The 12793-nt window shown below is 39.7% G+C and overlaps 1 protein-coding gene across 2 annotated transcripts; it reads left to right on the top strand.

Annotated features, from left to right (window-relative positions):
- The first annotated feature begins 280 nt into the window (after positions 1-280).
- On the top strand, positions 281-10892 carry rbm17 (RNA binding motif protein 17). Of its 2 annotated transcripts, none has more exons than XM_038739322.1 (13): positions 281-437; positions 827-974; positions 1277-1393; positions 3376-3542; positions 3823-3935; positions 4388-4432; positions 4958-5096; positions 5444-5595; positions 5885-5935; positions 8370-8446; positions 8768-8866; positions 8956-9028; positions 10605-10892. In XM_038739322.1, exons 2-13 carry the CDS (start codon positions 852-854, stop codon positions 10706-10708), a joined length of 1260 nt encoding a protein of 419 aa, XP_038595250.1. In that variant the 5' UTR covers positions 281-437; positions 827-851; the 3' UTR covers positions 10709-10892. The 2 variants fall into 2 exon arrangements, with proteins under 2 accessions (XP_038595250.1, XP_038595251.1); XM_038739323.1 differs by lacking the exon at positions 281-437 and adding an exon at positions 444-582.
- The last annotated feature ends 1901 nt before the right edge of the window (positions 10893-12793 follow it).

The raw sequence follows: 12793 nt of genomic DNA, 5'->3' as shown, positions 1-12793 counted from the left end.
AGAACAACACCATCGTAACTTAATAATTGCTGCAGAATGTCATTATTTGTTATCAACAGTTCAGCTCTGTTTACTAGCACTGTACCAAGGTAATCACACAGTTGTGTTTGCTGGTACAGAATGATATTTGTTATAGTTCCTCTAATCTGAAATGACGTTATCGGTCCAAAATGCGGACAGCGCTACCGCAGCGCCATCTAACGCCGGTTGTTAAAAAAGCAGTTTCTTCTACTCTTTAGTACACTGGCGACAATAGTCATCCAGCCGCTACGTGGAGCAAGAGCAGAAAATGTCGCGCGTAGTTTTGTTGTTGTGCTACTACTTCCGCCTCATTCAGCGAGGAATATCCATGGCACCTAACGTGCCGCTAACACTTTTTATGTAATAGGCACTTAACTTACATTTAACGTTAGTTAGTGTAAGTTTTTCTAAAACCGGTAGGTTGAAAAGAGCTATTGTAATGTGTTTGTTTTTATCATAATTTGTTGAGGAGCAGACAGTTATCTAAGTTAGCATTAGCTAACGTTAGCTAAATTAACAGACTGTTTCTCCTGGTCTGCTGGGCTTTAACGTTAAGCTAACGTAAGTTTCCTAACATAAGCGACTAAATGTGTAACGTTACCTAGTTTAAAGGATTTCGTAATATTGCGTTTAATGTATAATTAAACGTTACAGAGTTACATAAAAATTACCCAGCTTTTCAATGCGGCTGCTGCGATGTTACAACCTCAATTTATATCAAAGTAACTTGTTAAGGTAATTGCAGAACGATATGATGCTTGCCAAGCAGGTTTATAATAAATGAAACTTGTCCCTGTGTCTGTAGGAAACAGAAGTACTGACGGGCAGCAATGTCGTTGTACGATGACCTCGGTGTGGCTGCCAACGACACCAAGACCGAAGGATGGTCCAAGAACTTCAAGCTGCTGCAGTCCCAGCTGAAGGTGAAGAAGGCGGCTCTGACACAGGCCAAGGTAACAGACACAGGCAATACAAGTACAGCAACCTTACACAGATCATATATACGTGGCATATTGTGAAGGATAAACAAATCTTAACAGAGAATATACTTGATGATACTGGTGACAGAATAGAGTGCATATAAAGTAAAGATGACAAACAACATAGAGTAACGTAAACACACAAGCTGGAAATTAAATGCAAATGTGATTTACATTAATGTTAAAACGTCATCAGAATGAACAATTACAACAAGGAAGCACTGTAAACACAATGTGTACATATTCAGTGATTTTGTTTTTGTGTGTGTGTGTAGACCCAGCGGATGAAGCAGACCACAGTGTTGGCTCCGGTCATTGATCTGAAGAGAGGTGGCTCCAGTGATGACAGACAGATCACAGACACTCCTCCACATGCTGCCGCTGGAATCAAGGTCAGTCTTATTTAGTGGACTTTGTCATCGGTGTTTATGAAATCCTTAGAATGTTTCAAATAGGGCTGGGCAAGAAAATAATAATGATAATTATTGCAATATAATTTCCCTCAATAACAGTAAACAATTGTTCAGTATATCGTCAATAGATATTGGATTAAATTCATTAGAATCATGAACGAATTAGCACTTAATTTTTCTATTAAGATATTTATTTAGTTGAGGAAAAGGTACAGAAAAGAAAGTTACTTATATTATTTGAAAAAATATTGAATCATAATTGTTTTAAATGTTATACCTCAGATATGTTAAGTGATATACTGTTTGGCATCAAGTGTTTGACACGTAAAGAACCTTGACCATAAAGAAAAGATTAACCACACAATTAAACATCTGGTTCTTCAATTTTCATTTGGGGCAAAAATCAGCCTTTTAACTTGAGAGAAATAATGATTTGACATTCATTGTGATAATTATTGAATATTGACATATTGCACAGCCATATTTCAAGCTGCTTTTTTGGGTTTTTTTTCTCTTGATTTGATTAAGCTGGATCTTGGTCTAATAAGCAGAGTGAAAAGGTTAATGCGTAATGTTTATAACATGATGCAGAGCTGTGTGTGGAGTTGTGATACAGCGCCACAAAGATGTTCATTGGTCACCAACTACTGCTGTGTTGAGTGCCCCAGGGATGTTTTTTTTTTGTAGGCCAACCCACCTCCTTCCCCTCTTATAGGAGGACAACTTTATGTTTTGATCTATCTGTTATCTATTCTTACAGGGACTGGTATATTAAAAATAATAATCAGTAAAGTTAAAACACACACATATTTTTGAAATTGGTCCGGTGTTGAGTGAGCGCGCTGCAGTTGGCCGCAGCGAAACAGAGCTGAAACGTAATCCTTGCAGGCAATTGCGCGTTCACAAAAGTGCTTGTTTTTGCCACTGACAGGCTCAGATTGTGTCTGACAACATTATTGAAAGGATCCCTACAGAGAGAGACATTTTTTTAGTTTAACCAGACACAGTCACCATATTGCTCTCATCAAGCCACCATGTTTTTATTTTAAGGTTCAAAAACACTAAAGTGACACAATAACACAAACAAACTAACTGATCGAGGCAACGGTAGACTAAAGAGGTAAAATGACTGTTTTTCAGTCTGGTGGCTTAGATGAGCAGTATTGCCAGGGACTTAACACGGCAACATCCAGAAAAGAAGGAGCTTTAGTAAGAAAGCTGTTCACTGCTTTCATGAGATCAGGATTGCAGCTGGATGGCTCTGTCCAAAATATTGAGAAGAGCTCTCTTCAGAGCCTAGCTAGGAGTCATGTAGTCTTGGACTTAACCTACAGTGGACAGACCAAAACATTGTCCTCTTTCTTTTAACTGCTGGAGCAGGGTTGACTATGTCAAAGTCTCGCCCAGAGCATGCAGAGATGCACTCACTACTTCCCCAGCACAGCACAGGTCAACAGAACGAACCTGTAGAAGGGCATTTGCAGGCTTCAAAACACTTTTAGGAACAATGTTCCTATTTTAAAGAAATATCATCAACATCATCAACAGCCCTGATGCCTCTGTGCTGATACCCACAGCAGCTGCACTGTCTCCCGAAACCTCTGATAATAGCATCTGGATTGTCCGTAAGGCACTTTGTCACATCATGGTGACGTGTTTAAGGAAGGGGACATCATAGTTTTGTGACACACAGTGACGATTGAAAAAGGAGATCAGTGATCCTGATAGATGAAAAAGAGTTTTTGCTTTTTATATACAGTCTTTGGATTTTTCCACATGGCTCTGCTTGCAGTGCTAAGTGAAGCTAGTGCCTATAGCAGTGAACATATGGAATATCCTTCCATACCGTCTTTTGCAACAAGACCTAAATCCCACCCCTGATCCCACTCATGACAGCATCTTCATCGTAGCAGAAACATGATTTCACTTTTCCTGTGTGTGTCCACGCGTGTGTGTTTCAGGACGCTGTGCCCAGTGGTTTCTCCTCCGGTGATGTGCTGATCCCGTTGGCAGACGAGTACGATCCAATGTTCCCCAACGACTACGAGAAGGTGGTGAAGCGGCACCGAGAAGAACGGCAACGGCAGAGAGAGCAGGAGCGTCAGAAGGAGATCGAGGAGAGGGAAAAGTACTGCCATGCTTGTTTACTAAGCTCACCAAGTGATAAACGTAGCAGCAGGGAATACACTATAATCTAGGAGGCAAAAATGAAAATGATCTATTCTTCTACTTAAAAAAACAATACAAAATAAACCAGTTCACTCATTCTTGTTTTACTATTCAGTGTCCTGGGGGATCTTTACAACATGGGACCAAACCTAGATATTTGTCATGTAATATTAATTTGCGTCGCGTATTAAAGATTTATAGGAACACAGGACTCCTGTTTAAATCTTGTGGTGTTGCAGGAAGAGGAAAGACAGGAACGATGGCGGGGCTCCAAGTGGTTTCTCTCGTTTCCCTGCAGAAGAGGGCGACTCAGATGAGGAGGATGACTACGAGAAAGAGCGGAGGAAACGAAGTGAGTATTTTAAACCCCATTTGGCTTACATATAGAGTGACCTGTAGAGATATTCACCATCCTCTGTGGTTTTCATGTTTTATTGTTTTTCACTAGTGCAACATCAACATCTCGACTCTGACTAAAAAGATCCTTTAATGCCAATTAAAACATATCTCCGAAAATGGAAGGAAATTCAAAAAATAATTGAAACAGTAATTCCCTCTTTGAGTCAGAACTAAAGCCTGAAGGCCACCTTTTCCCAGATGACTTCAGTCATCATCTGATTTATAGGAGAAGTAAAGATATATCAAATGTATTTGCATTTGATGACAACATGGAAAAACAGAAGCACAATATCTGATTAGAGACAAATGTAGCAGCTGTGGATCACAGTCATGTTTCAATCAAAACAATAAACTTTACTTCTGTAATGTGATGCATCCTCCCCTCTTTCTCTTTCTCTTTCTCAGGTATGGGTGGAGTAGCTATTGCCCCTCCTTCTTCACTTGTGGACAGTAAGTCTGTTAATTTGAAACATCAAGAGAATAAAGACATAGTAATGGCAGGAGGAAAAGAACAGGGCCTCATGGCCTGTGTTTTAAACTGCTGACTAATTTGAGGAAAAACGGAACATGAACAACAGTGAGCTTCATGGTAATCCTGTATGAAACCAGAGGGAGATGAATTATCCTAGATTTGGTTAGCTGGGGGACAGTGAAGCTTGTGGACCCACGTTTTCAGTGGAGCTTTGTTTTGGTCCTTGAAATGTCACAACATAACATGTAAGAGTTAAACATACATGGAACTTGTGGAACACATGACAAAGTAGATTTTTTTTTTACTATCTGGATCACTGCGTGAAATAGTGATGACCACAGCAGCAACGTCTACATGATCTCACACACACACACAGAATACCAGTGTAAAATATGTATTTTATTCTGGCTGACAACAGTAAATCTGACTAAAAATTTAATGTGCTTGTGCTCCTCTGTGCAGCACTACATGTCAGTAATGGTTGTGTTTTTCTGTGTTTTTAGGCTCCTCTGCATTTTCCTACGAGGATGAAGGTCGTCCTGCCAGAGGCTCCAAGGCTGCCATCCCTCCACCTATGTATGAGGACACTGACCGGCCACGTTCACCGCCCGGACCAACCAGCTCCTTCCTGGCCAACATGGGGTGCGTAGGACATGCACACATATACACACACACAGCAGGCGGGCAATTTATGTTTTTGTTTAATAAATGTAATTTAGTTCTAGTGGAATATAAAAATAACAGAAAATTTGGCAAACCATCTTAGGTGTGTATTACTGTACATGAGAACGTGGTTCAAATCATGTTACTTTGCGAGGCAGCTGGATTGGCGAGATCACGCAAAGAGTCCAGCCCTGAATTGCTACATAGCCCGCCCCAAATATATCACAGAGACACGAAGATTCTACCATCACAGCGTATAAACTGTCAACTACAACAAATGATTCTTTTTAAATCCAAAAGTTTGTCCTCCCGATCTACTCCCACAGAGGTACGGTGGCCCATAAGATCATGCAGAAGTACGGCTTCAAAGAAGGCCAGGGCCTGGGGAAGCACGAGCAGGGCCTCAGCACGGCGCTGTCTGTGGAGAAGACCAGCAAGAGAGGTGGCAAGATCATCATAGGCGATGCTGCAGAAAAACGTAAGTACCACCTTTGTGCTTTTGTTGGAGTTTTTTTTGTTTTTGTTTTTTTTCTTCGCAGAAAACATTCTCCTCTCGTGATCAATGCCATACATGCCGCACACTGTTTTCCTTTTTTAACTTTTCACTTTGCATGAACTGACCTTTGCTTGTGTCATCTCCAGAACTTATTTTTGTTGATTTGATCTTTTCTAGGATCAGTAAGATGTTTTATTGTGACTTTGTGTGCATGACTTTTTCATTGTGTGTGTGCGTGTGCGTGTGTGTGTGTGTGCGTGTGTATGAGCAGCAGGGTCCAGCCAATCAGGTGCTGCTGAAACTTCAGGCGGAGGCTCTGCAGGTTAGCCTTCACTACCATTTCCTCTCTCCCATTATGCAGAGTGTACTGTCCTGCTCGTCTTTATTCTTATTGTGTGTGCGCGCATGTGTTTATCTGTTGTCACTCACTGTTACCAAATTGAAAGCAGTGATGCTTTGTGTCTGTTGAAAGTTAAAAGTGCTTCCCAAATCTTGAAAACCAAATAAGTTTGTATGAAGAATTGCCGTGGCAATGAGTAGAATAGTTTTGCATGGTTTTCTGCTGGATGTGTGCTTGTAATTTATACACTAGGGCTGAACGATTAATCGTTTTCAAATCGAAATTGCGATTTGAAAGAACGCGATTAGCTACTCGTGAAGATGGGGATTAAAATGTAGGTTAATTAAACATCTGACCCGTTTTAAATAGTCATGCAGTTACAAATTCATTACGTTGTCATCCTTGTGTGACAGTTATGCTCGCCAATTACAAACGCCATGCGCCTCCTGTTACGGTCCTACTCACCGATCAGACGGGCACAGGGCGTGTGCATTTTACAATAACAAACAAAACTGGAGGAAAACGTGGGATAATGGCGTCAGCCGAAGTTACACAGGCAGTGGCTTTGTCGCGGTTTTGTCCGGCTTCAACTCACTCTGAAGTGTTTCAGCAGCAGAGCATTTAGTCTACACGTTAACGTGTTGTTAATTTTTCATTTTGTGTGCTTCAACTACGGATAACAGCTCTCTGTGAGCGCGTTCCGTTCTGCTCTGTGCAGCCTAACATTTCATATCTACATGGAGCATTTCAGAATAAGAGAGTTTTGCCCATGTGAGTTTGATGACTCATTCAGATTTTGATTATTTGTTCAGTTTTCCATGATTTTTGTGCTTCTACCATGGTTAAGTAGGCTACATAGTTAAATTGTTTCTTTTTTTGTCTATTTTAACTGTGTTTATTGTTTATGTACGATCAAGAGTCTGCAAAGGGTGTTTTATTTTGCAAATCAACCAGATCCGCTATGCAGTTCTGTCTTACTTCCTGCCCGGTTCATCTGCTCTGTGCTGCTGCTGCAGTGAATATTGAACTTCAGTAAAACTTTGGAATCGCAATATCTGGCAGAAAAATTAGATTCTCCTACCAACTAACCTAAAGCTTATTTTAACATGTAAAAACATCAATTTGCTTACAGTGTGTTATGATCCAGACCTCTTCTTGGCGAGGCACAGTAACTCCCTAGCTTCCTCGCTGGTTGTCTGGCCAATGCTCAGAGCCAAAAAACAGTATAGCACACACCCTTTGTAAAACAAAAAAATTTCATTTTATACTTTTTTTGGACAGAATACGCAAGCAAGATGTGTGTTAATTTGTGAGCTTTAGTGCTGGTCAGTGGATTTTGTTACTTTGAGACAGGCTAGCTGCTTCCGCCTGGTATTATCCAAATAAGTTAACCAGCTGTAAGCTGTAGCTTCATAATTACCATATAGACATGAAATTGGTACCAATCTTATCATTTAACACAAATATTCGAATTTCCCGAAAATGTCGAACTTTGGCTTTAAAGTAGGGCTGGACGATATGGGCAAAAATGTTATCACGATAAAAAGTTTCATTTCTTTCGATATCGATAATTATCACGATAAGTACCAAATCGTTAATTCTTTTGAGTTTAAGGGCTGATTTTTGCTCCTGAGTGAAAGTTAAAGAAACCTGGTGGTTATTGTGGTTTGAAACTCTTTTTTTATAGTCATTACTTGAGGCCAAACAGTGGATCACTTCACTAATCTGAGGTAGAACATTCAAAACAATTATGATAAAATCTTTGTGATATGCATGAGTAAAATTAAGTAAAAGCTTTTATCAGTCCTTTTTCCTCAACAAAATAAAAATCTTAATAAAAAAATTAGTCCTAATTAGTGTATTATTCAAGTGAATAAAATCAAACATTTATTGAACATTTAATATATTGTTGTTGAAAAAACATATATTGCGATAATTATTGTTATTGTTTTATTGTCCAGCCCTACTTTAAAGATTTAAAACTTTTAAAAGGTTTCCTCCGCTAGTTTTATGTGTTACCGATATTAAACAATGTGTTTTTTTTATCAGCAGCACTGATGTAAGACATTTATCCAACAGTCAGTCAATTTTATAGGAATACTAACAATGGTGTTGCAATTGAGTGTTTTCTCAGCAGCATGCATAACACAATAAAAGCAGAACTTTAAAATATCACTAAAACAGCCAGGCGTGACAGAAAAGGTGGATATCACATCGGCTCAGCAAACACAGAACAGTCTTTTGAACAGTCTTTGTCCTGAATTGCTTCATGTATCACGCATATTGAATCAAGCTCAATACAATACGATAACCTGTATTGTTGCATGCCTTCAGTTGCTCCATCCAGCTCACAAGCAGCCTGTAAATATTTTTTGAGGTGAAAAAAAGTGAACTTTGTCTGTTTCCATCCAACCAGCTGATTCTTCCAAGAAATCAGAGGCCAACCCGCTCACAGAGATCCTCAAAAACCCAACCAAAGTGGTCCTGCTGAGGGTATGTGTGTGTGTGTGTGTGTGTGTGTGTGTGTTTTTTAAATGCTGTTTTGCATCAGTATCATTGTGTCTTAGTGATGAGATCTGGACTTTTGCTTAAGCGAATATCTCACAAACCTTACGTTCCACATTTAAGCACAGAAAAAAATACAACTCATTCTCAGTCCAATTCTCGAAATTAGTTTGAGGTTAGAAAATGGAGACAATAGAAGACCTTGTAGTTGCGGTTTGAAAGCAGGCTTTGTTAAACGGTTACATCAGATTTCGTTATCTTCCATTGTCCTGTCCAAGTGAGCCTAATGTCTGTGTTTCTGTTTTGTAGAACATGGTGGGCCGAGGGGAGGTGGACGAAGACCTGGAGGGAGAGACGAAAGAAGAGTGCGAGAAATATGGCAAAGTGGTTAAATGTGTCATTTTCGAGGTGAGAGATGAGAATTACAGAGTGTGAAGTGAATTCTTGCATCAAACAGGACAATCACAAACAAAATGGATGCACTTTCTGCTTCTCAGATTGCAGAGGTGCTAGATGACGAAGCTGTCAGGATATTTCTGGAGTTTGAGAGGGTGGAGTCGGCCATCAAAGGTCAGTATTTAGTTGTCTTATGTGCACAAACCTGAAAGAGATAGTTCAACGTCCCTAACATTTTTTAAAGCCTGAACTCACCTGGAAAAATTATCGATGCAGATCATTAAACACTTGCCTCAGAATGGGTTAAATGTCAAAATCCTGACCTTTGCTGACACCTCATTTTGAAATTAGAATGGCATTTCAATATTTATCAGCTGTTTTTGGGTGGGCGATCAACTTTATGTAATTGCATCACTTTCTTCCTACCATTGTATAACTGCTCTAATAGTGTGGGTGAAAGTGTGTCCCATTCTAAATGGGTTGGCCTAGATCAGAAAGAAGGTAAGACTCTGCTCCCTGTGGTTTTACATCATATGTGCCCCAGCAACCCAGCAGTCCCACTGCGGCCGCGCTTACATCATCGCTCTCAGAAAGCGGGACAGACACTCGAAGAATGATACGGAGGGCTTCAGCCATTAGGAATTGTTTCACACTGAGTGATCTATTTCTATAGATGATGCAACGATATGAGGTTGTTCAGATCATTAATAAGGTTAACGCTGTCAGACAGGACAGAATGAACACTTCCTGTCCTTTTTAAAGTGTGTGTGAACTATAGGACAGCGTACTGTCTGCTGTCTCTGTAGGCACAGACAGGTGACAGTCATGGGAAGCCACAGTGATGTCATATTTATCCACCATGAAACGGGTGAATTGTTTAAAACAAATCTGGCTTCATTTAGTTTGGTGTGTTTCTCTTCTTCATTTGGATAACTGATGAGACATCACATTCAAATATGTCCAGAAACTAGGGCTATGGTAATACTGAAGAATGAAACCAAAAGAACAAGAGACTTTTACCATTGTTCAACAACCACACAGTGAGAAGTGAATCGTAGAAGAGTCACAGAAAACGTATAAATCAGGGACACTGAGGTAGTAGGGCTGGGCAATAAAACAATGATAATGTCTGTAAGTCAGAATAGCTTAATGAGGTCACACAATGGTGATTGTCCTGTTGATTAAAGCTCTTCCACTCGCGGTGTTACAAACTGTGTCTGTGGCGACATTCTTGGAAAAAATGCTGTATGAAGCTTCAGCTAATGCAGACCGAACATTTTCATGCTGCTGCAGCGTCACCTTTAAAGACTTTAGCTGGGGAAACACGAGCTGACTTTTATTTGGAAGTCGTCACAGGAAATGCAATATGTGAATGCTACAGTTCATCAAAAATGCATCAACAAAATAGACATCATTTTTGATGTTTGTTGACAGTAGATCAGTTTGAAATATATTGCAGGAAGTAGTGAAACAGGACGGAGCAGCCGCAGTGAGCTGGACTGTTTTTACATGCGCCTGCTGAAATCTCAGTTACGTGAACATATGAGAGGAATTTATGTCAGAATTTATAGTAGATATACTAGTTTTTCACTGATGGAGATGGACTAGATGTAATTTTAAGAATTTTTAATGAAGTAATTAAACTTTTTTATGGAAAACCAGTGTCAGACACCAATTATTCTTCCAAGTTGAGTATTGTTGTATGTCTTAAAACATACAGGAATCTTTTAACCGTCTCTCTCCTCTGCAGCTGTGGTAGACCTGAATGGACGTTATTTCGGCGGGCGAGTCGTCAAGGCCTGCTTCTACAATCTAGACAAGTTTCGTGTTTTGGATCTTGGCGAGCAGGTCTGATGTTTTCCGGGCACTGACAGACAGAATGAATATCAGTCATCTTCCTATTTGTAAATAAACTTTTTTTAATGATTCCTGGATGGCAGTGATGTGTCTGTATGTATTGATGTATTTTTTTTCCTGTGATGAAAAATACCTTTATGTCAAGACAAAATAAAGGGTATATGTGTACTGTTTTCTTTTATTCATGTATCATTAATCCATGCTGTTGTGTTTTTTTTCTTCTGAATATTGCTACTTTTTCTCTGAAATGTAGTATTGGAAATCAGCCTAGTCATGCTGACTGGACTGCAGTTGTTTTTCAGCTTCAGAATGTTAAATATATAACCCTGGTATAAACACTTCCTATTAAAATCATAAATGAAACTCAAAACTTGTCCACATCCTGTTGTGGAACAGCTCATAATATCCAAGAAGCCTAGTTTTCCCTCTGAATTTCATCTGAGGTAACTTGTTCCACAGTAGTGTTCACACATCCCCAGGGCCCCATAGTCTTAACTTAGCCCTGATGGATTATGGGAAAGGGACTGGGACGATGAACACAGCCCCAGCCTCATTCAGAACTTATGTAAGTGCACTAACAGGGCCCTGGAGGTTCCAGTGAAACGCTTCAGGAAGGATCCCACCGGAGCAGGTTTAATTCAGATCAGGGAAACAGGTTGGATGAAAACAGAAACGACAAGCGAGACCCATTTGAACAGACGTTCGACAGGCTATGGAGAGACTTAAATATCCTGCTCGAGTAGAAATAGCAGTGTATGTGTTTTATTTGTAAGAACCACACTGATGATGAAAGCGTGAATGTGCACAAGGTTATGCAATTGGCTGTATGACTTGACGCTAATTGACAGACATAAGTAGTTTATCCTCCTGAGAAAATACTAAAACAAACTCATTTGCAATATATGTGAAAAATTAAACCAAGGCCGTCGTCTCTTGTTTGCATACTGAAGAAAACAAAAAGACATTATTATGAACTTTTTTTTAATCAGACAAAGATTTAAAAGTGTTTCACTATCATGACAAACAACCCATATTGGTTTCACAACCACAGTTGCTCTACCCGAACATGTTCAGTCCAGGCAGTGACACATCGAATCTTTTGAGTCATAAAGAAAGTTTTTTTTATTTTTCTTGTGTCTAAGAAAATAACTATCTACAGTCACACCTACTGTTTGGGGAGGATGTTCAACACATAAATATCACAACTATACCGCTGTTCTCTTTTGTCTCGCAGCTGCCCTTTCTTCAGGTGGTCAACAGGAAAGAGTGTCACTCTGATTAATAAACTCCATTAAATAAACAGGATATCACTTGGTGTGCCATAAAGATGTTTTTGAGGGAGAGGCTGGAGAGAGGTCAGTGACTTGTCAAAAGACAAGTCCAAATTGAGGCAACAGAGGAATTTCAGTACACTGTAAAAGGTTGAAGAACTGCAGTAGCTGCTAAAATATTTATAAATAAATTTTTTTACAGTGCAGACATAATTTCCTGTAAATCCTCACACACTGTAGCAATATCATACTCTTGTAGATAGAAAACTAATATAATATATATGAGGAAATTTTCCCCTATACAGTCGCGGGTAACACAGAACATTAAAAAGCAAAAGCTGCACGTGCAAACAGAACAAAGTCATGAGAAGGTCAGAAATCATATAGATGCACTGCAAGCCACTGCTTCTGGTTTCTGTAATAAATATTTTTTTATGATGGGAACCAGACAAAGAATGACACCCCAACCCCCAACCTGGATGGGGGGTTGGGGGGTCATTCTTTGTCTGGTTCCCACCCTTCAACCTATTCGCATGTGTCCCAACCAGGAGCCTAAAATCTCTGGCCGACATAGCTCTAGGGTCATTGAAATTCACATAAGCCTCACCACCATGACAAGCTGGTGACCCCACTGAGCCACTGGCAATAATAATAATAATAATAGTGTGATGAGATGGTGTGTGTGTGTGTGTGTATGAGAATCTCCTTATAGTGGTCAGATACACAGTGAGTTGAGAAGTATTTATTTCTCTGCCCAGATGCTGCATAAAGCAGCATACATACACTTTAAATTAGAAATAATTATATTAAG

This window comes from Micropterus salmoides, unplaced genomic scaffold (genome assembly GCF_014851395.1).
Source record: "Micropterus salmoides isolate LMB-PRFRI ecotype aquatic unplaced genomic scaffold, ASM1485139v1 Ms_hic_scaffold_23, whole genome shotgun sequence".
Classification (NCBI taxonomy): Eukaryota; Metazoa; Chordata; class Actinopteri; order Centrarchiformes; family Centrarchidae; genus Micropterus; species Micropterus salmoides.
The sequence above is the reverse complement of the archived record's forward strand: the minus strand, read 5'-3'. Positions and strand labels throughout refer to the sequence as shown.